This window comes from Aulonocara sp. 'chitande type north' Nkhata Bay, linkage group LG3 (assembly GCF_057382095.1).
Source record: "Aulonocara sp. 'chitande type north' Nkhata Bay isolate Kocher_YH1m ecotype deep benthic linkage group LG3, A_spYH_male_GT1.1, whole genome shotgun sequence".
Classification (NCBI taxonomy): Eukaryota; Metazoa; Chordata; class Actinopteri; order Cichliformes; family Cichlidae; genus Aulonocara; species Aulonocara sp. 'chitande type north' Nkhata Bay.
Window position 1 is genome coordinate 30,869,935 of NC_141346.1, and position 23,424 is coordinate 30,893,358.

General features: G+C 41.8%; 1 protein-coding gene across 1 annotated transcript; it reads left to right on the plus strand.

Moving 5' to 3' along the window:
• The first annotated feature begins 8,990 nt into the window (after positions 1–8,990).
• On the plus strand, positions 8,991–19,248 carry ovol1a (ovo-like zinc finger 1a). The gene is made up of 5 exons (XM_086287450.1): positions 8,991–9,533; positions 16,489–16,730; positions 16,886–17,071; positions 17,475–17,619; positions 17,810–19,248. Exons 1-5 carry the CDS (start codon positions 9,434–9,436, stop codon positions 18,142–18,144), a joined length of 1,008 nt encoding a protein of 335 aa, XP_086143576.1. The 5' UTR covers positions 8,991–9,433; the 3' UTR covers positions 18,145–19,248.
• The last annotated feature ends 4,176 nt before the right edge of the window (positions 19,249–23,424 follow it).

Below are 23,424 nucleotides of genomic sequence, written 5' to 3' on the forward strand. Positions count from 1 at the left end.
ATCCATGGGGAAAACTCCACAGCACATCCCAAAAAAGTCAGACAAGACCCTGTGCAGGTTATAAGTTTGGCATCAGTTGTATGAAGAATTACGCTCCCCAGGTCATCTTAGCTGAAACTTCTCCACAGCCTCAATAGCCTCTGACATTCATGTATTACAACTGTTGACTGTTACTTCAGCTGCTGTTGTCCGGTCATCATCTTTGGGTTTCTATGAGCATGCACATCTGTATTTTTGTGAATCATCTCTTTTGAGACGCATGTGAGTTCAATAGTAAAACGTAAAGTTAGCCAAAATGTGACATACATTCTCAGTAAGAGGCATAAATAATAAAAATGCTGTGCAGTCTCACATAAAGATGGATGCCAGGTATGTGGGCTTGGTGCACCTAAGCAAAGGGGAGGGATCGGGCTATTTTCTGCAAGAAAATCAGCATACTAACACTTTGATTTGTATCTTATTTCCATGCTCTCCGATTTTTGCCACTCAGAGCTGCTGAACTTACACATTAACCAGTTTTAACACATGAGGCCTTTAAACTTACCAGATCAGGTCAGTCGTGTATGGAAAAGCACACTGTGAGGTGTCCTGACACAAATGATAGCAAATCGAACAATCTAATATTTTTACTCATAGTTTACACAGAAGAACAAAACTTATGGGAATCTCTGCCTGTTGTGTGGTAACACACAGTGAGGGGGAAACTCAACAAATTAATGTTCACGCGGAGGCGGACCGAGAAATTATAAGGCCGTTGATCAGGTCCAACTGGTGTAAAAGTTGGCTTTGATCCCTCTGGTCTTGCTGGTTTGAGGTTAATGGGCAACCAGGAAAAGTAACGCTGGGATTTCAGGTGATAAATTGGGATAAGTTGCACCAAAGTGTAGTGTAGTCTACACAAGTGTAGATGGCAGTTATGAAGAATGAAAGTAAAGGAAGAGAGGGGAAGCCACCCCAACCCATCTTCTAAAACTCCTCCAACAGCACGGGCGACATACCGCTCATTCATTTATCCTGCACCACTCCTTTTCTTCTTCTTCTTCATACCTGGGTCTGATTTCTCCTCCTCTGTTCAGACACTGCGTAAGTTTTGCATAGGTTTATTTTTGGATGGGAAAGGTTTTGTTTAGGCGTTTTGAGGGCGTGCAAGGTAAAGGAGAGGAAGACATCCCAGCAGAGGTGGACAGCGGAAGGAAAAAAAAGAGTGAAAATGGCACTTGGTAGTAAACAAAGAGGGTAACTGAGCTGTACATGACAACACAATGTGTGCGTACAAGCCTTAAAATATTTGCTTTGAATAAATTCTTACATTTAAAGACACGTAAGCTACCAGGAAATGAAAATGACTTCTGCTTGTGACATGTGACAAAAAAGGGTTTCTCAGGTAGTTCCTCTGATGCATAGTTGGAAATGATCCAAAACAAACACAACCAGGGTTGCATCTATCAAAGGCGACTCTTCTTGGAACACAGTTTGTGTCCTTTGACGTGGAATTCATGAGCTGATTTTACATTTCAGTCACATCGCGACCTATTCTACATCCAATGACCAAACCTTTAGTGACATCACAGGTTTAAAGACTACTTACAGTGGGGCAAAAAAGTGTTTAGTCAGCCACCGATTGTGCAAGTTCCCCCACTTAAAATGATGACAGAGGTCAGTAATTTGCACCAGAGGTACACTTCAACTGTGAGAGACAGAATGTGAAAAAAAAATCCATGAATCCACATGGTAGGATTTGTAAAGAATTTATTCGTAAATTAGGGTGGAAAATAAGTATTTGGTCACCTCAAACAAGGAAAATCTCTGGCTCTCACAGACCTGTAACGTCTTCTGTAAGAAGCTTTTCTGTCCCCCACTCGTTACCTGTATGAATGGCACCTGTTTGAACTCATCATCTGTATAAAAGACACCTGTCCACAGCCTCAAACAGTCAGACTCCAAACTCCGCCATGGCCAAGACCAAAGAGCTTTCGAAGGACACCAGGAAAAGTATTGTAGACCTGCACCAGACAGGGAAGAGTGAATCTACAATAGGCAAGCAGCTTGGTGTGAAAAAATCAACTGTGGGAGCAATCATCAGAAAATGGAAGACATACAAGACCACTGATAATCTCCCTCGATCTGGGGCTCCACGCAAGATCTCATCCCGTGGGGTCAAAATGATCATGAGAACGGTGAGCAAAGATCCCAGAACCACACGGGGGGACCTGGTGAATGACCTGCAGAGAGCTGGGACCAAAGTAACAAAGGTCACCATCAGTAACACACTACAACGGCAGGGAATCAAATCCCGCAGTGCCAGACGTGTTCCGCTGCTGAAGCCAGTGCATGTCCAGGCCCGTCTGAAGTTTGCCAGAGAGCACATGGATGATACAGCAGAGGATTGGGAGAATGTCATGTGGTCAGATGAAACCAAAGTAGAACTTTTTGGTATAAACTCAACTCGTCGTGTTTGGAGGAAGAAGAATACTGAGTTGCATCCCAAGAACACCATACCTACTGTGAAGCATGGGGGTGGAAACATCATGCTATGGGGCTGTTTTTCTGCCAAGGGGACAGGACGACTGATCCGTGTTAAGGACAGAATGAATGGGGCCATGTATCGTGAGATTTTGAGCCAAAACCTCCTTCCATCAGTGAGAACTTTGAAGATGAAATGAGGCTGGGTCTTCCAACATGACAATGATCCAAAACACACCGCCCGGGCAACAAAGGAGTGGCTCCGTAAGAAGCATTTGAAAGTCCTGGAGTGGCCTAGCCAGTCTCCAGACCTCAACCCCATAGAAAATCTGTGGCGGGAGTTGAAAGTCCGTGCTGCTCGGCGACAGCCCCAAAACATCACTGCTCTCGAGAAGATCTGCATGGAGGAATGGGCCAAAATACCAGCTACTGTGTGTGCAAACCTGGTAAAGACCTATAGTAAACGTTTGACCTCTGTTATTGCCAACAAAGGTTATGTTACAAAGTATTGAGTTGTATTTTTGTTATTGACCAAATACTTATTTTCCACCCTGATTTACGAATAAATTCTTTACAAATCCTACCATGTGGATTCATGGATTTTTTTTTTTCACATTCTGTCTCTCACAGTTGAAGTGTACCTCTGGTGCAAATTACTGACCTCTGTCATCATTTTAAGTGGGGGAACTTGCACAATCGGTGGCTGACTAAATACTTTTTTGCCCCACTGTAAGTATAATGTTGCTTTTAAATCTGTGCGATTCAGAGGTGCTGATAATGTGATTTGCTTTTTAACTGCATCTGTGCCCAGATGCAGTCAAGCAGCATTCGGTGCTCATTCACAGCTCAGTATGTCGAGTGCCAGTATGTTACTGTTACTTTCAGTTCAGTACAAACACTTCCCGTAATGTTTATTGTTCAGCAGCCTTTTATTTATGACAGGTATTGCAACAACATTCTTTATGTGGTTTTCAAAGGCTTTTAATGAACTAAATCGATCACTGAGCCTTCAACTAATTTATACTGAAGCTGTATGATTTTCCAGCATATTTTATAGTCCATTGGTTTTTGGCGAGTGACCTATATTTTTGGCAATTTTGCCTCAACTCGCGCAGCCCGGTACCATGAGGCCTCACCGACCGCTCCATGGCCCGGGGGTTGGGGACCGCTGAGGTAGGATTATCACTGTCAACGTCTACAATCAAGAGACACATTCATGAATGTAAATACAGAGGCTTTACAACAAGGTGCAAACCACTGGTTACACTCAAGAACAGGTCAGATTAGAGTCTGCCAAGGTTATCTTATATTTTTACATGCTGTAGTGCCATTTTTGGGAGCATTTCAAGTTGTTATACATCAATACAACCGTTATAGCCCAGATTTTAATAAGATGTATGCATTAAGTCCATAGGAACTACATAAATTGCAAAAAAGTGCAATAAACTACAAAAAAAATGAAAATCGTTTTTGTTTTGTTTTTATACATATATTTCTAGTTAGAGAAATGTAAGAGGTTTATCTCTCAAAACTGTAAATACAAAAAAGGTGCACAAAATAGTTTCCAACCACAGGAAATTTATTTTGGGTGTCTTCGTAGTTTTATTTTTGAGATACACCAATTTTTATACACTGCAGGAAAAACAAAAATAAATATTATAATGCAAAATGCAAGAAAAACATCATATGCATCAAAATAAAACTATTTCCAGCAGTGCAATTTAAGTTCTAAGCATCCCAGAAACGATACAGAAAAGCATAAAGTCGAACATGACTTCTAAAAACACGAGTGTAGGCTTACAAGGTCCTGAAGGTTTAAAAAGAAAAATGACATCATTTCCGGTTTCTGGCAAGTAATGGCGGACATGCGATAGTAAGCACTGACATCTATTCCAGGGTAGGACTTTTTATGAAGAACTGATCAGATCGGCAAAGCCTGTTTCTGGAATATTATGTTGTTATTGCTATAAGTGCTTTTTATGCAATTTTTGCAAAGCTATATGTGAAAGGAAACTGTGACAAACTGATGGCATAAGATGTAAGTGCAACTCCTCCAGTTTCATATGCAAAAAAATTTATTGCGCTAGCTTATGTGGCTGCAGTTCTACAGGGATTTGAAAATAGTTACGCAAAACGGAGCGTGCCCTTGATAACAGTCACTGTCATTCGGATACTTAGTAATCCATTAAAGTTTAAAACACTGCATAAAAGTTTAACGTTCTCTGTAATATCCATGAATGTCCTCCAAGGTCTACATCTTTTCCTCCTGCCATTTCTCTGTGAGTGCTCCAACTTCCTCCCACAGTCTAAAGACATGCATGCATTTAACTGAACCGCGGTTACTCAATGGCTTTGGATAAATGGTTAAATCTGAGATGGATGGAGGGTCCAGATCAGCAGTTTCTGTGTTTCTGTGTATTGCCTTTAGGTTTCAGTTTTTTCAAGCAGCCATTAAGAGACTATAGGGTGGGTCTGAGTGGGTGTGTTAGACTACTTAAACTCCAAAGATGAGGGAACAGTGAGAAACCAAGAGGGGGCTGTAAACACACAGCAGGGATGGAAAGGTGGGGGGCACACTTGCAAATTTGCATACCTAAAGGCTGAGGTTTGTCCCTTTATTAGTGATAATGTACTAGATCAGTGGTGTCAAACACAAGGCCCGGGGGCCAGAATTAGCCTGACAAAGACCCCAATCTGGCCAACTGAACAGCTTTGAAACGAGGGCACAGATTTTGGACTTTTAACTGTACTTTAAAGGTTTTACAGCATTTCCTACTTTCTAAAAAACTCCCCCACTACCATTCATACTACAACAAATTAATTAAGTAACAGATAAACAAAAACAATCTAATCACAGAAAGGTTCCTGTTTCGTTCACTATATTCTCCCCACAGGGGGGAAAGGGCATTTTCTGTTCAGTGAGCTACGGGAGCTTTGGTCTGTAATTTTACGGATTTATTTATTTGTGCTGACAGATTTCTTTCATTTAGTATGGCAGCATTTCTTTATTGAGTAGAAAAACCGAGGAATACTGTTGATATTGCACTGCTCTTTATATTGAAGGGGGTTAAACGTGTAGTTACACATCTTTACACTGACAGAAAGGGCAATTTTGTAGTTTCGGCCCACTTAAGATCAAAGTGGGCCGTATGTGAGATGTCCTGCACTAGATCAGCGGCCATGACGTCACTGTCACACTGCTGCTGTGGATATGTTGATGTCTGCATGATTATTAAACAGGGAAAAAACACAAAACATAAACAGGGTTGCCAGGTCAGTGGTTTTCCACTGCGTTGAGCCTTTAAAGTGTTTTCACAGGTTAATTGTTTTGTCCATTGGTTGTGAAAATCTATTTGGCATTAAACGTAGTAAATATTTGTTATCCATTAAAATTATCCTCAGATCATAACAATTTAAACGCCCATGATCTCAAATGACAACGTGCCGCCCACACACCCACACAGACAATGCAGTTACATGGCATTATAGCGTGTCTCCTGTTACAGCCAAATAAATACTTTGCGTATTAGTTGTCTTGAGAAGCATTTCTTTTGCTATTAGTCATAAGAAGAACAGACAGGTAAGACGTGAATCTCGCTGTACTGGAATTTCCTGTTGTATTTAAAGGCAGCGTGGAGAGAAGAGACTCTTTACACCCCGAGAGGTCACCGCTGATGTCCCTAACCTTCACCCAGCACCTTCGTGATGTGTCATTTTGATTCTTTTTTAATTGTTTTGCCAAAGTTGTTGCAAAATTTTGGCAATCGGGGCACAAAACAAAGTTCCGACACACATCAAAAACTGGCTATGGCAAGTTTGCTGTCACGTCTCTTTCATTACACAGAAACACAAATTATAACATCATTACATGAGGTCCTGGTGTTCAATATATTATGCAAATACAACATCATGTGAGTGATCTGATCAGGCCTGAACAGGAAGCCTTTTATAATATCACAACCAGCCAGCACACCTGTGCAACCAAAGAGAAGAGTTGTTTAAAAGGGAGCTGCAAGCCTGCATCAGCTGATTAACAGTAAATGGAGAGGACAAAATAACAGAAATATAGGACCACACACTACATATTCCAGAGCATTTTTTAAAGGTTTGAATATCAAGACTGTTCACAGTAGAATTTACTGTTTATCCGCTCGGACTGCAAAATGTTTTTGCGTGTTTTAATAATAATAACTGTCTGGGCATCATTTTTATGATTGTCAGACAGGACGGACTACATGCTGCTCCCTCCATCAGTCATCGTGTCTTTGTTTTTCTCAGTGTGCGTGATGTCAGGAATGAGTTACTCAGTGTACAATGCCAATCATGTTTAATATCATCAAAAGTTTCCAAGACTCTGGCTACAAATCAACACTAGATGTTCACACTGGAGGGATATTCCGGTTTTCACAGCACTGCCTGGAAATGACTACATGGACACTTTAACACAAGTAAAAGCTCCATCATCCAAAGAAGAAGCCACTCATCCAAGTGACTGCTTCAGTCTCAGCTGGATGATTGAGTATGCATCAAGATGCTTTCAGCAACGTTTTCAACAGGCCTATCTCTGCTGGTACGTAGGCATGTCAGTGCCCACTGAATCAGTAACTTTCACATCTGGAAAGGCGCTGTTAATGCTGAAAGGTATCTATAGGTTTTACATGTCCTCATCCAGATTACATCTTTTTTAAGGAAGGCCTTGAATACTTCAACAAGACGGTACTAAACCACATACTGCATCTATTACAGCAGCATGGCTTCATAGTAGAAGAGTCCAGGTGGTGAACTGACCTGCCTGGTGTCCAGACCTTTCACCATTTAGAGTATCATGAAATGAAAAATATGACAACAAAGACTGTTAAACTCATCTATCAGACAAGACTGAGGCAAAATTCCTCCCCCGGCAGCTGCTCTCCTCAGTTCTCAGACCATTACAGGCTGTTATAAAAAAAGAGGGGATGCTACACAGCGGTAAACAAAACCCTGTCCCAGGTTTTTTGAGACTTTTACCTGTCATGAAATTCTAAACAAGGTAATATTTTCTCAGTCTAAACATTTGATATGTTTTCTGTGTCCTAGTGTCAACAATAAATTGCTGTGCTGTCCGCTTGGTACAGGCTGTTGACTCCATTTCCCAGTTACACCTAGCTACGGCGATAGCATCATTTACACAATATGTACACAGTTAATTGAAGGAAAACACTCAACAGCTGGTAGAGAGCTCTCTGTTCATACTGATCAACCGTACAGCAGTGAGGAAACCACAGAGGAAGACTAAAACAAACATCACAACACACGAGTCTTTCTGATGCAACAGTACCGAGTCTTCCCAGCTGCAGTGTAGGTTTTCCTTTATTATGACACACTAGATGACATAAAAGGACTGACCTACACGGTCCTGTTTGTGTGAGTGTGTAATCTACACCTGGTCTGATGATACGTCTACAACAAGGAATTGCATGTGAACAAAGCAAAGCATGGTGGCTTTTATTCAAATTCACAAATAACTTTGTCCTGCAAAATCTCAATTGCAGTTTGTTTTCCTTTGCTGGGCCTATCTGAATGAAGTCGGCACCTTCCTGGCAGCAGATCAATGCACATGGAGACCTATGACCTTCTAGAGTAATCAACTTAAACAGTAATGAATTGTGTAGCCAGTTTAGACATCTCGGAGACACTTGATAGACACAATGGTGAATTGGGGGGTGTGGGAGGGGTCTATTTCAGCTCCCTGACTCTGATCTAATCACTCAGGACACATTTAAAATAAACTGAAAACTTCACACACAGCTGAGCATCCTCAGAGATCAATCTGCAACATGCACACTCAAACTTGACTGTTGTTTTCACTTGTTACAGCAGATCCATGGTTATACCTCTCATAGGTTCACTTCGTTTCGCCTGAGATTCAGACGAATGTTCGTTTCTGTTTCAGTGATTCATGATAAACTGGTTTTTTGTCACGTCTCGAAACATTAAAATGTTCCTGACTGTGAAGATTTTTCATCTTTTAAGTACTCCGACAAAAAAAGATAGTAAGATGAGCATTAGACTCTCATATTTAGCAGATATTTGTCTATATGTTCTACAAATATCTGCTAAATAAGTGTGACTGTGACAGTGATAAAGAAATAACGAACTCCTCCATTAGTCTCTTTATTCTGACTGCTGTGTTTGTGCATCTGCACAGTTAAACTGTGCCTCTGTCTCTTTGTGTCTACAGTTTCTTGTATAACTGCCCTTCACTCCTTCACACACACACTTCCACACACACTCTCAATCTTTCACTCTTTCTTCTCGTCATTTTCACCGTTCCCACACCTTAAAGCGGAATGGAGAAGAGGTGGAGAAAGAGAGGATAGGAAAGGCCGAGACAGAGAATAAAAGGAGGGGTAAACCGGTTCAGCAGGTAGAGGCCTAACCTAGGCTCTCTCCGGCTTGTTGTCACCGTTATTTCTCCCGCGCATGCGCGCTGCTGCCTGTTTCCTGCTTTTAAATGAGTACCTGTGCAGCTCTCTGACCCACCTCTATCGACACTTGTGTATGTGTGTGTGCGTGCGACCAGGAATATCTGCGTTTTTTTCTCCCTCCCAGCCCCGCTCCCTCACCTAGTGACGCCACACTCCCGTTATTTCAGGGCGCTGTGGGCGATATCTGTCTGTACCTGACCTGGTAGCTCACCTGAGCGGACTCACCTGTCCCGACGCCGAAAAGACTTTTGTTTAGAGCTCGAAAACAAATCTGGTAGAGAGGAAAGGTGTGCTGGAAGGAGGTGAAAAAGCGGGACGAGGCTTGCGAAACGAGAAGAAAGGTGCGAAGAGGAGGAAGAAGGAGAAGAGGGGACCGACCTTCCAGTTTTTCCTCTCGGTTTCCTGCTTTTTTTTTTTTGGTCACTTTTAACGTGACTTTACGTCGCCACAGCGGCTTTCCCTGCACATCGCTTTCTCTCAAAGGGACTTTGTGTTGACTGAGCATGCCGAGGGCCTTTCTGGTTAAAAAGGCGAACGTTTCGCCGGGAAAGCGGAACTGGAGTGAACTCCCCGATCATGAACGAGGGGACGTCTACATCCCAGGTGAGTCCACTGCCGTGATGAGCCATTTTTGTTGTTGTTTAAAAAGCAAAAGAAATGTTGGCGATAGCGTGTACGGGCTCGTTTTCGGGCGCCTTTACGCACGGATTTGTGGATTTTTGTTATTTGTTTGTTTGTTTGTTTGCGCGGTTTGCAATCCAGCGGGTATACCGATGTGACAGGTGGCGGGGGAAGGGGTGTCCGGCGGTGATTGTAACGGGGCCACGGAATAACGGGAAACAGCAGCGGCCCGCCGTGCTCGGAGAAAGTAGTTCCTGTTTTGTGGGGTGTCAGAGCTGTGCTCTTCTTACTTTAGATAACCTTTTATGTTAAACTTATTTCATTTTAATGAAAATGTTAAAAACCATTCCTCGTTTTTCGTGTTTTTGATGATTCACATATAAACAATTTGAGCACAGTGTCACAAAAGCAAACAGTGACAGGACTAATGTGTTCTTACACCAACTCCAGTGTTGTGGCCTATAAGCGATCGCAAAGGCCCGGTGTTTGTTTTTTGTTTTTTCATATCGACCTTCAACCCCTGATTGTTCTTCCTTGTACAGCATAGCACCGGCCTGACTTATGAAGCACAAATAACGACCTATTAATCGGCTTCTGATTAGTCATTCAGCACAGTCCAATTAATAAACACTTGAATTCAAATCTCTTCATTTTCTTAGTTTTAAACGATGAGATGATGTTTTACACCTTTAATTTTTCGTTTGTTTGTTTTTTGTTTTTATTGTATCTACACGTGTTGGTCTTACTTTTTTTTTTTTTTAAAGAAACTAAACACATCAGCTTTCCTGACCTGCACAATGATTTTCATACTTTTTCACTGAGCTGGGTGTCCAAGTTTGATTCTTTGAATGCGTCACTTTACATTTAAATGACACGTTGAGGTCCCAAATGACTCCTTCTGCCCCCTCCGCATCCCCCCAGTTTTCGTGAAAACAATCCCCATTGTTGCCATCGGCGGAGTTTTTATTGTAAGACCCCGCCGGTATCAGATAACAAGTAACGGACTACACCCTAAACGTCTCTCTCGCTCTCCTTTCTCTCTTTTCCCTCCCCCTCTTTCGTTCCCCCTCTCTCTCTCTGTCTCTCTCTCCCTGTGTGTGTGTGTGTGTGTCCTTTTTCTGTCCTCATCCCATCACCGTTAACTTTTAATCATTGACTTTTACATCCTCTTGGGGTGTTTGCAACCGGAACACTTGGATGAACTGAACCAGGATACGCTTCAAACGGTTTTTACCCAAACAAGATCGATAAAAAGAAAAAAAGGAAAAGAGGAAAAACTCACGCTCACATAGGATGTAACCACCTAAATAAAAGCGCGCGGGCATTTTGGGTTTGATTCAGGCCTTATGTGAAGCTTTCGTGAGAAGAGCAAACATGATTTCTCTCTGCAGTTATTTCCACCTTCCCCTTCCCCACTCACACACAAAAGGAATCTGCCGTGTAATGTCTTTATTCAGGTTATTTCTCAACATCCACGAGCCAAAGAAACGTCGCAGAAAGTTTCAGCAACTAGTTTTCCAGGAAAAACCTTAAGATGAAACCTGAACGTCAGCGCGTAATTGTGCCGCGTACTGTTAACGCTTTGCCAAGCCCAGCAACGGTCTCAGCTAAATCTTCTGGTATGTGCCGTTACTTGATGTACCTGCCCGGCGTGTATGAGAGACGCACGCACAAAAACCTAATAACAAGCTGACACACTCAGATGTGATAATTGTCTTCAGTAATCTGCGTGTTGAATAATTCTGTGACACGCCACATGCCATGGCTTTGGACACTTTTGTGTGTGTGTGTGTGTGTGTGTGTGTGTGTGTGTGTGTGTGTGTGTGTGTGTGTGTGTGTGGGCGCGCGCGCAAGGGTTTATTTTTATCCACAAACATGTGCCGGGGCCTGTTTCTGATGGGTCATCAGTCTGAAATCAACCTTTGTTTCGAGTCTGTATCATCCCTCCTCCATCTTCCAGACACACATTGAACCGCTGCGTGTGAAAAAGGCAACAGAGAAAAAAACATATTCCTAAATAGAAATTAAAGATATTTCGCAATTTTAATCTCCCAGTGGCTATTGAAACGAAAGCTAATTTAGACAGTACGTCATAATAACTGCCCTTGCAAAGACTGCTGGTGTTTCAGCATCACTGCCAAGTAGGTATACTTTCTTCTTAACTTTTACATAAATTAAAATACTACTGAGTACCGCTGTTAACATGCGCAGGTATTTGCTGCCTATGCGCTGATTCTGAACTTGTGCGCCGGTCGGTACCAGTGTTTGAAATAAAAGTTTATTCCCTCCTTATACTGGTGGCAGAGAAAAGAAACAAATCTTCAATATACATAAATAGATGCTTAAAAGTGTTTGGGCCCAGATGTAAGGACCAGATGGTTCACTGGAGAAAATCAACTTGCATCTCATCAGTATCCGCCATGAAACTCATCAAACCCATACAGCGTTGATTTCAAGCGCAGTAGACGAAACATCCCTTTTTTATTCAAATAAAAGTTGTAATTGAAAATATATCGAAAGGTCATTTAAGTGTTTTACATTTTGAAAGAAATTTAAAAAGTAAGAAAACTGAAGTAAAACTGAAAAAGAGGGGAAAAGAATGAAAAATGGAAATGAAAAAATCTTCTCCTACACGCCGCTTTTCTCTAATAATAATATTATTAATTATTAATTATTAATTATAATAAACCGTAAAAATTAGCTTATAGCATACTTAGTTTTTGAATAAGTCTATGTATCATTATGCCTTATTTTTCTGTTACACTCAGAGGTCACATATAATCTAATTATTACTTTCCAAATGTATATAACTTAGCTTTTATCTATAAAGCTAAATAATATTCTTCTTTTTGAGGTTATATTATAACACAAAAGTTTTGTTGTTGTCGTGTTGACTTCATTCTGTAGTTTTAGCAGACGTTAGTTTCACCTTTACACAGACGGGCTCATGTATGCACACACAAGAAAGATGTTGCGAAAAACGACTAAACGTGTTCCCCAGAATCTCAGAGCAGTCCAGGAGGAGCTGATGTCTTGTTTTGTTTGGGGGGTTTGTTGCATTGCACCAATAGTTTCCACTATCTGCTCAATGTCAAGGTTAATGTTTATTGGATGGAAGGAAATGTAACGGACCCTATGGACAGCCTGCTGCTGCAGGCAATACGCCTTAAGCAAACACACACACACACACACACACACACACACACACACACACACACACACACACACACACACCCTCTGTTTGATCAAGTTATCTACTGATTGTTGACTCTTTCTACCAGCTGAGCGATGTTAAATGAATAAAAGAAAAATATTACAGAGCATTTAAAGCAGCACCACTCCTCCTCCTTTACTTGCTCATGGAGTAGAAGCCTTGAGTTGTTTTAACCCTCCACGTTGCCCTTTAACTACCACACACACACACACACACACACGCACACACACACGCACACACCTCATTCATTGGTCAGGGGGGCAGGAGAGGTGAACAAACAATACAAGATGAGATTAAATGTCCAGCCAGCAGCAATCACCACAGAAACTATCAGCACTCAGGAGTAATTAAGAAGGATTTGAAAACGTGGTAAAGAAGTACAGTGAAAATTTCTGATCATCTCGGCGGCTTTTAATCATAGGATTAGGCTCTCGGTGGCAGATAGCACACGTTTTGTGTCACACACCAGAAACAGGTTCAAAAAGTTTTAAACTGCAGATGAAACTAAATGTGGAGATCAAGTTCCTCATGGAGATAATTTGATTAACAGATTTGTTCATGAAATGTGAAATGCTAATGTTGAAGATGCGAGTCTTTCAGGCACTGAAGCGAGGATACAGTCATGGTACAGACATGTAGTGACTTAAAAACAAAAGATCTCTCATTTTAAAAGTCATAAAGTCTCTCTAAGAACTTTTATCATTAAACCTCATTTATAGGAAAATGATTGGCCAATAAGTTTGTTAATCATTACTGACTTTATAAGGATCTATAAGCAATAAACTCAGATCATTGCCACTTCTTTCTTTGAAATGTGAGGCTTCACTACCTTTGTAAATGATTGTAAATATAAACTCTTTAAACTTTTAAGAGTTTATTGTTCAATTTTTTTCAACAAGAGCATTTTTCAAAATGCTGTTTATACACCAAAAACATCAAAATAAGTCCATTAACCATTTCATTCACTGACATAGTCGTGAATATTCCACAGCTGGATTGATCACTTGCTATAGACAGTGATTATGTCCAGCGACATTTCATTTTTTTCTTAAATTCCTCTAAGCCCTCAGTCACACAGGCTGGCAGATCAGCCTGACAGCCCTTTGGAACTACTGAATAATTAGTATTCCCACACTGGTTGCAAGTGGTTGCTGGGAAATAACTTGTTATCAACATCCTGGTCACCAGTTGGCCACAACCTGGCAACTAGAGTTCACCAAGGAAAAATTTGTATTCCCAAAGGTCTCTAGCAGCATGCCTGTAGTTTGCATGTAAGATGCCAACTTGTCTGCAAACACTTGCCAACTGCTCACAGAGTAGTAGTGAAACTATGAAGACTGTAACAAACTGGAAATGAAGAAAATTCTCTTCAAGTAAAAAAGTTCTGCCTTTGACACATGTTGGTAGCAAACAGAGGCCGCAGCATTTACTCTGAAGGTGACCACTCTTCGTTTCTAGCTTGCGCTGCACTTTTTCAAGTTTTACAGGTTTCTCGGCGTTAGTTGACAAGTGTTTCCAGACTAGTAGAGACTTGTTGGTCACCAAAGCAATCAAAGAGGTTGTTGGTGCAGCAACGTCTTTACGACTGATTTTTATCTGGCAAGAGCCAGTTACCTCCAGTAACCAGTCTCCTACCAGTCGGGGGATTGCCACAGCGACCTGTGGTTGCTGGGGATCACACGCCACCTGTCTCTAGGCCAGGGGTGGGGAATTCCAGGCCTCAAAAGCCGGTGTCCTGCAGGTTTTCGCTGTATCCTTGATCCAACTCAGCTGAATAATTTCCCCCAGGGATCAATAAAGTATTCTGATTCTGATTCTGATTCTGATTTAAATGGCTAAATTACCTCCTCAACATGTCTTGAAGTTCTCCTTGAGGCCTGGTAATGAACTAATCGTTTGATTCAGGTGTGTTGACCCGGGGTGATATCTAAAACCTGCAGGACACCGGCCCTCGAGGTCTGGAGTTCCCCACTCCTGCTCTAGACATTTGTGACTGAGGGTTTAAAACACTAGAAAATGCTCAGTGAGGCATCTTACTGATGGTCTGATGTCCAATGTGTTTCACAAATGTTTCTTCTATAAATAAATCCGACTTTCAACTATGAGTTTCACCAAGTTGCCCTCTCATCTAACTGTCACCTTTCAATGCACATACTGAAATTCAGCTGTTTGTACAAATAACCTGCAGAGCTGGTTTTGAATACATGATTGGAGGAGTCTCTTCTTGTGTGGAATGATCTCAGTGTGTGCCTTAGCTTGATCTATTTTAATCAGAATCGTAGGGAGAGCAGGGAGGTTAGTACTACAGCACTGAATGCGTTTGTTTAACCAAATAATGCTCAAGTCTTTCACCGGGTTTATTTTGAGCCGTTGGCCTGTTTGAGCCGTCACTGTAAACCCAACCCGGAGACCCACAGAGGCTCGAAGAGTGATATGTCTTCACCAGTTGTGGCGTTGATGTTGCATAGAGCTGTCACTGTTTCTCTCAGCGTTCCGTTAATCCGGCTGCTTCACAGACTGGCTTTATGTCTTCTCTTCATATAGCTCACTTCATTTGCATTTACATTTGGGTTTTATCTGATTGAGGCCCGACGGCACATTCAACTGATTCGTTGTCTCGGCTGAGCTCAGCCACGCCTGCCTTTGAGTAACACACACCCCTGCACACCTGCACGCCTCTCTGTGTTTTACTGTCAGTTGAATGGCTTGTCTCTGGTTCTTTCAGTGACGTTTTGTTGTGTTTTGCACAAATCATACATGCAGTTGGTTCAGTGTATGCACACACACACTCACACACACCCCTGCGGAGGTGGATTGTTTGAGGAAGGTAAAAAGCTGGTGCTGCAAGACTGTCTGGTCAAACAAGTAATGGTAATCTGTGTGTGTGTGTGTGTGTGTGTGTGTGTGTGTGTGGTGAGGGTGCAGAAGTCGTACTAAACAATAGGAAAAAAACCTGTGCACACCCACACACACAAACACAAGTACACACTCCTATTTAGCTGTGGTTCTTTGCTAATTGTGCAAATATAAAGCAGTGCAAGCCGACCGCTTGTTGTGAAATTCTGTACATTGGATTGAATTTGTCCTCATACGTGACTCTCTCACCCTCTGACCCCTTTTAAAGACATTTCTTGTCTTTTTTAACCTTTAGTTAAGCTTATAAGTTGTGTTTCGCAACAGTGGTAGAAAAAAAATAAAAATTTCAGATTAAGACTTTTTGGGTTATTGTCCATGCAAAAATGCATTTGCCTGTTTTTCTTTGTAACTTAGTAAAAGTTTAGTAGAAGCACACAATGTGAGCTTCTATGTGAGGTTTTATTTCGAATTATTAACATTTAAGAGACTTTCTGTATAAAAGAATAAAATATACAATCAAAGGCAAGTGGAATTAAATTTAACTGCTGTCTGTATGTCTTTAATAGGCTACAATTAATGTTAATGTAAGTAACATATCAATAATGAAATGACACAATAAAAGAGACAAAAGATAATCTGAGGAGAATTATGAAGCCAAGAAGAATCTGAAGTTTCTCCTCGGCTTTATTGCTAATTTCAGGTCAGTGCTGCTAAAAGGCCCCTGTAGTAATGTAACATCCATACACAGGGGATCATTTGGAAGCTGAATCACCGGATTTTTCCCTCAGGAAATTTTGGAGGTGTCAAAGAAGGAAATTCAGACATGACACATGACACTTCCTCTTTCTCTTTCTCTCCTCTCTGCAGTCTCCGTCTTTCCTCTGTCCATCCTGACGATGGAGGTGGAGGCCAGCCCCGCTGAGACAACTCAGATGACCACGCCCCTCTGCCTCACCAAACACTCTACCATTGACACACAAACTCACCCAGAACTGCCCTCCAGCACGGTGCTCGGCAGACCCCAGAGCCCGGCGGGTTTACCAGAGGGGAGATCAGAGATCAAGAGGAGGCCGCAGGCCAGCTCCACGTACTTCCGAGCCAAAATAAAGGTAAGAACTGAGAGGGACAGAGCACAGCACAACGTGTCAAAATATTTTTGATTGAGTTTACAAGGTAGAATTTTGTGTTACTGTACAAGGTCTTAGACTGATTTATTATTATTTATGGATGGCATTGTGAATCATGTCTTTCTTTCCCATCTCAGGTAACTACAGGCGAGTTACCCCCAGATCCAGCTCCCCTTGCTCTGGCTCTTCCTCTCATTCCCACTCCGCAACCATTAGCTGCACTTCCTCCTGCACCGACCCCACCCCCCCCAGAGCCGGTCCCAATGGTGACCAGATCCACGGGTCAAAGTCAAAGTGGGTCGATGGGAGCGTTCGTGTGCCAGGTTCGTTTCCCTTTTTCTTTTTTTTTTTTTTCTTTTTTTTTTTTGTGCGTTATGATCGTAGAACCTGAAATACACATTTCAGCTTTATTACTTTTGTAAAACTAAATGATGTGTAGAAACACTGCCATCATAGCTGCCAAATGCAACCTAATTTTGTCTCAAACACCCACTGCATTAAAAAACCCTATAAATTGTGTTATTATATATTAATTACATATATAAGATAAGACGTGGTTAGAGACGTGTTACATAGGTGCAGTTTGCACAGAATGCCTCACACAAAGATAAACACTGACTGTAAACTTGGCTAATGTTTGTCCACAAGAAAAACGAAAGGTGGCTGAAGGTCGGCGAAGTGTGGAAGTGCCCTGACCTGATTGTCGTGTTGTTGCTTCATTTACAGGTTTGCCAGAAGACTTTCCAGTACCAGCGGATGTTGAACAGACACATCAAGTGTCACAACGAGACAAAGAGACACCTGTGTAGCTTCTGCGGCAAAGGCTTCAACGACACCTTCGACCTCAAAAGACATGTGCGCACACATACAGGTAGCCACTCACTTTGTGTGTTTAGACCATAAAACAAGTGTACAAAACGTACACAATTAAAATTTTTAAAATGACCTAATAAGTGAATAATTTTTAAAAGTGCAAGTATATATTATATTATTTTTGGCATATTCAGACCTCCACACGTACACAGAGGTAACGGATGATGTTCCTTTCATTTTCCACACAGGCGTCCGTCCATACAAGTGCAACTTCTGCGACAAGGCCTTCACCCAGCGCTGCTCTCTGGAGTCCCACATGAAGAAGATCCACAGCGTCACCCTGAAGTACGCCTACAAGGAGCGACGCAACAAGCTGTACGTGTGCGAGGAGTGCGGCCACACGGCGGCAACTCAGGATGCGCTGCTCATCCATCTCCACTCACTTCACCCTGACAGCGCCCTGCTGAAGAGCAAGGCCGCGAGAAGAGTGGGAGAAAGAGACGGCGGGTCGGTCGGAGGATCCATTCCCGGTTCTCCGCAGGGAGCTGAAAGCGATGATACCACTGGATCGGCCGAGCAGTAAAGGGAGAAGATACAGAAGATACTCAGAAATTAACTCAGGGGGCATCGATGAAGGACTGTGTTGAGTGCAGAGGTGACTGTTTGAGCCAAGATGCATAGCCATGGGAGAAAGAAAGCTACTGATTGCACTGTATAGGTGTGCATATCTACGTGTGTGTGTGTGTGTGTGTGTGTGTGTGTGTGTGTGTGTGTGTGTGTGTGTGTGTGTGTGTGTGTTTGGATTTGGGCATCTACTGTAAATAACTCAGTGGAATAATGCATTAAAGAAGATTAAGTTTGACTTTTACAAAAAGCTGTTGGGGTACTCTACTTTGTCTTGAGTAAAGTGCTCGAGTAGCGCAACATCAGAACTTTTAAATATAGGAAACCGTGTTTTGGAGTTGCTGCAGATCAAACTTGTTGCAACACACACCGCTGGTACTCTCCTCTGCTGATCAGGAGTACTCACAAAAACACAGTGCCGTTTAGGTGGTCGTGTATCAGGCCTTTCCCATAGACTGTATAGCAAAGATGGACATGGCCCCCTTTTTTTTTTTTTTTTTACTGTGTTCATAAAATGCTATGTTGAAGAATAATTGAAAGTGTTTACTAAGATCTCAGAAAAATGAGAAATGTTTTTTTGTGTTTTCATAGACTTCCGTGCATTCAGGCTTGTTTTGCAACCTGCCGTTCGTTTCAAAGACTGCAGGTGTCAGGGGTTTCACCAAATTCCAGCAACCTGATTTACGAGAAGACCGGTCCTAATGTTTTGGCTCATCTGTGCATTTACATGTGGCATTTTGATCTGCATGAGAATCGCTATCATAGATAGAATATTTTTACATATTTGTTTTCATGTGAATATTACCAGTGGGTTTATATGTACAGCAAGAAACTATGAAAATGTGCTTTTAAAAAAAACAAACAAACAAACAAACATTTATCCATTAAAGGGACTAATATATTACGAGGATTTGTTTGGTCACAGTTTGTCCTTTACAGTAAGCCACACTGCAGATGCAAGCTAAATGAGGATTTGAGGTTAACTAAGTGACTTATAAGTAGCTGCCTGCTGGTACTGCCAAAGGAAGGGACTCCTGAGACAAAAGTACAGTTACATAGTAATGAGGTCCTTGAGGTGTCTGTGAGTTTGAAAGCAGTGCCCTTGAAAATGTTTAGTACAGGAAATATATGTAAAATATATTGAAAAGCAGCCGTGATGAAGTAAAAGTAAATAAAGTAAGAAAGTAAAGCATCTTTATTGGCCCTGAGGGGAAACCTGAACATGAATCGTGGGGAGAAGCTTGAACGCATTTTGGATTTTCTCCAATCCACACAAGGTCCAGAGTATAAATACAATAATTTAAATATTTAATAGATATAGTGCCGAATGTTCTACATTGTCTTTAAGTTTGACAAGGCCAAGGTGTGTTAACTCCTCTCCAATAATCATGTTTGACTACTACTGGTAGTTTCTCTTTGTCAGCTTTGTCAGCTGACTGACCAATGCTCATAACAATGGGAACGTCTAAAGAACCAAATGAGGATCTAAGAAGAAGAATTGTAGATTTACACACATTGGGAAAATCTCTTGTAGTCGTTTCTGAACAAATGCAGATTTAGAAATCATCAGTTCATTTTTCCGAGATCTGGAAGAAGAACAAAGTTTTATGTTCAGACGAGACAAATATGGAGCTCTTTGCCCTCGCTGAATAACAGGTATGTTTATAGGTATAAAGGTGAGGCTGTAAACCTAAGAACACTGTACCAGCTGTGAAGCATGGTGGTAGCATCATGATCTGGGGCTGTTTTGCTGCTAGTTGTACTGGTACATACATGGGTGAACCGTGGACACAGTTGGGTATTCCAACAGGACAATGATCCCAAACACAGATTAAAACTGGTTTTGGAATGGATAAATTTAAGCTAATATTAAGCCCGACCTCAACCCTACTGAAAATATGTGGACTTCACTTCAAAAGCTGGGTCTGTCCCAGGAAACTTATCAATTCTGCCAAGAAAAGTGATCGAATATCAAGTTAGTATTATGACAGAAGCTTCCCACATAGCAAGCAGGTCTGGCCCGGATCTGGTATCAAGCCGGCACTGCTGACTGACTTCTGGCATGATAAGACGTATGTCATCCAGATAAGGGTCAGGCCTGGCATAGATGGCACTGTCTATGTGATGGCAGCCACACCTAGCCCAATTGTGGTTTGGTGTATGTGGCCCAGGCTCATAGAAAACAGGTCTTGCCCAGATCTGGCATCAAGCTAGCACTTCTGACTGACCGGTGTCATGGCAGGGTGTATGTCAGCCAGATGTGGGCCAGGTCTGGCAATGATGGCACTATTTATGTTCCTATTTTCCTATTTTAGTTAGAAGACCCAAATGCCATGTTGCAATACTATACTGCTATGGTAGCCAACGTTTCAAATGCAGGTTTGACAGGTTTGTGAGTGTACACTTAATCCAAAACCTAGTGAGAGTTTGCTCAGGTTTACCAGTGGGTGGCTGTAGCTCAGGAGGTAGAACAGGTCACCTACTGATTGGAAGGTTAGTGGTTCGATTCCTGGCTCTTCCAGTCTGCATATCAAGAGTGTGAATATAGTTAGGAAGCACTCAGCTTAGAGAAAGCGTGGTGTGATTGGGTGAAGGTGGCATGTTGTATAGAGCACTTTGAGTAATCTGGGAGAGTAGAAAAGCGCTGTGTAAGATTCAGTCCATTCACTGTCTGAACAGAGTTTTGTTATGTTGCTTTTGCACTATTATGTTCTGGCACATGTTGTTATTACATGGCTTGATTAAGGTACACATTAGGCTGACACACATACTGCAAAGAATGACGGCCCTTTGGTGGCCCAGATCAGGTTTGCCAGAGGTAATCCACACACGGGCCAGCACAGGACTAGCAATGTGTCTGCAACTGGCCTTGTGCTGGCCCATGTGTGGGCCAAATCTGGCAAACCAGATCCGGACCATACCAATTTTGCTATGTGGGTTGATGATGGCTATCAAAAGCTTCTGGTTGACGCATAACTTGCTAAGGGACATTTAACCAGATATAAGTGGGGGTGTTTTGATCTGTGTCGATTAGAGAAAATTCAAAGCAGATTGCAACTTGTGCACCCAGTTCTTGTTTTTCAAAGTCATTTAATATGCTTTATGCTGTAAAATCATTCCACCCTGGAAAAAGAACAGTTCAAAGAAATCATTAAAAGCCCAAAATCACCACAAAGTTTGGGCCCATGATGATTGGATGTACATTTCTGACCACAGCTTTAGTTGCTATTACTGCTGCTGAGTTCTTGGTACAATTGACTGTTAAATCTTTAAGTCCATATTTCTACATAGGGCTGTGTGTTCAGTATCATTATATCCGCTCAAATATGAAGCAGTAAAGCCAATATTAAGTCTCATTGGTGGATTTTCTTGAGCTTCCTGTATAAATCCTCAAATAGCTTTATTATTCTGCCTTTCAGTCCACCCAGACCAACCCGTTCCAATACACCGCAAATGCTTCAGCAACAGCATTTCATTTCACACCACCGCCTTGTTTTGTTGCTGCTAGTCGCTAATTATGCTACCTTTCCCAAGTGTTTGGCTGTGTGTGTGCTAGAGAGAGGTAGAGGCTGTGGTTGGGAGGGTGAGGTCGGATTCCTGATCTCTGTCCGGTCTTGTTGGAGGATTCCAGGAGACTGCTTTCAGCCTCAGGATATGTGTAAAAAGACTCAGGTGACGACAAGATAACGGTCTTGAAAGTTAACTGAAACAGAAGTTTGAGAGTCATACAGTTGTTCACACCTTCCCTTTTCACACATTGTTAATGAATAATGTTCCACATAGCAGCACTATTGACATTTTCCTGTATCTATCTTTTTATGTGCTTTCTAAGACTGTTGAATTGTTTAGGTACATTAAAGTGTAAAGATATTTGTGTTGACCTGAAGATTAATGCTACTGACTTGTAGTAACTCCACATGGTTGACATTGTGGTTTTAGGAAATTTGTTTCTACCACTTCTGTTTGTATTGGTGTCAGAAGTTATTTGGGATGTAAAAAGAGCCTCTCAATGTTTGCCAGGCACTCTTCAAACATGAGTGTGAGCTTAGAGGTTAGTTTAGTTTAGCAAAGTTGAAATCTGTGCGAGGCTGAAAACCAGTCATAAATGGTTATGTCCTTTGAGCCAACAGGTGGAACTACATTAAAAACAATTACAAACAGATATTATTCAGCAGCGGAAATCACTACAAAGCCTCAGAAAGACTTCTAAAAACTATTGTCAGTGAAAACAGTTCAGTGCTGAATCCATTGATCTAAGTTAAATGTCCCTTTTAAGTATTCTTTTGGCTTTAAAGGCCACTACAGTCGATGATCTGCCTCCATTTCGCCCAATCCATAACATCCTCCTCTGTAACACCAAACTTTAACCTGCTGCTTGCGTCTTAACCTTTCCACCAGCTTCACTGTTACACCTGTCTCCCTCTCATTCAAACGAATGTATTAAGTCTTGCTTCTACTGACTTTCACTCCCCTTCTATCCAGTTTATACCTCCACCTCTCCAGCCTCTCTTCCACCTGCTCCCGACTCTCACTGCATGTCACAATGTACTCTGCAAACATCATCAGATGACACTCCTACCTCACCTGTCAGCCAATCCATCCCCACTGCAAGAAAGTAGTAATCCCACCCCCACCTTGAACCCATCTGTCTTGCTGTCCTCATGCATGTCCTGCACCACCCTCACATACTTCTCTGCCACTCCTGATTTCCTCATGCAGTGCCACAGTTCGTCTCTTGATACCCCATCATATGTTTTCTGTAAATCCACAAAGACACAGTGAAGCTCCTTCCAACCTTTTCTATACGTATCCATCAATACTTTCAAAGCAGGTATCACATCGGTGGTGCTCTTTCTCAGCATGAAGCCATACTGTTGCTCACTGATCGTCACTCGCTTCTTAGCCTTGCTTAACAACTCTTTCCCCCAGTTTCATGGTATGACTCATCAACTTTATCCTTCTGTAGTTAATACAGCTCGGCACATCACCCTGTGCTATAAAAATAGGTACCATTACACTTCTCATGCACTCTGTAGGTATTCTCTCATTCTCCAGAATTGTTGAACACTCTGGTTGAAAAGTCTCATAGACATCTTCATACATCTACCTCTTCAAAGGACAACAAAAACCAAGATGCTGAAACACTGCAGCATTCTCTGAAAACTGCTGTGGTCTAATTAATCAAAATCTGAAAATCTTTTCTGGGAATCATGACATCATCCCAGCTAAAGAAGAGACA

Coding starts and splice junctions, on each gene's coding strand:
- ovol1a (XM_086287450.1), top strand. CDS start 9,434: ATGCCGAGGGCCTTTCTGGTTAAAAAGGCGAACGTTTCGCCGGGAAAG. Junction 9,534..16,488: donor AGGGGACGTCTACATCCCAG/GTGAGTCCACTG, acceptor TCCTCTCTGCAG/TCTCCGTCTTTCCTCTGTCC. Junction 17,620..17,809: donor ACATGTGCGCACACATACAG/GTAGCCACTCAC, acceptor TTTTCCACACAG/GCGTCCGTCCATACAAGTGC.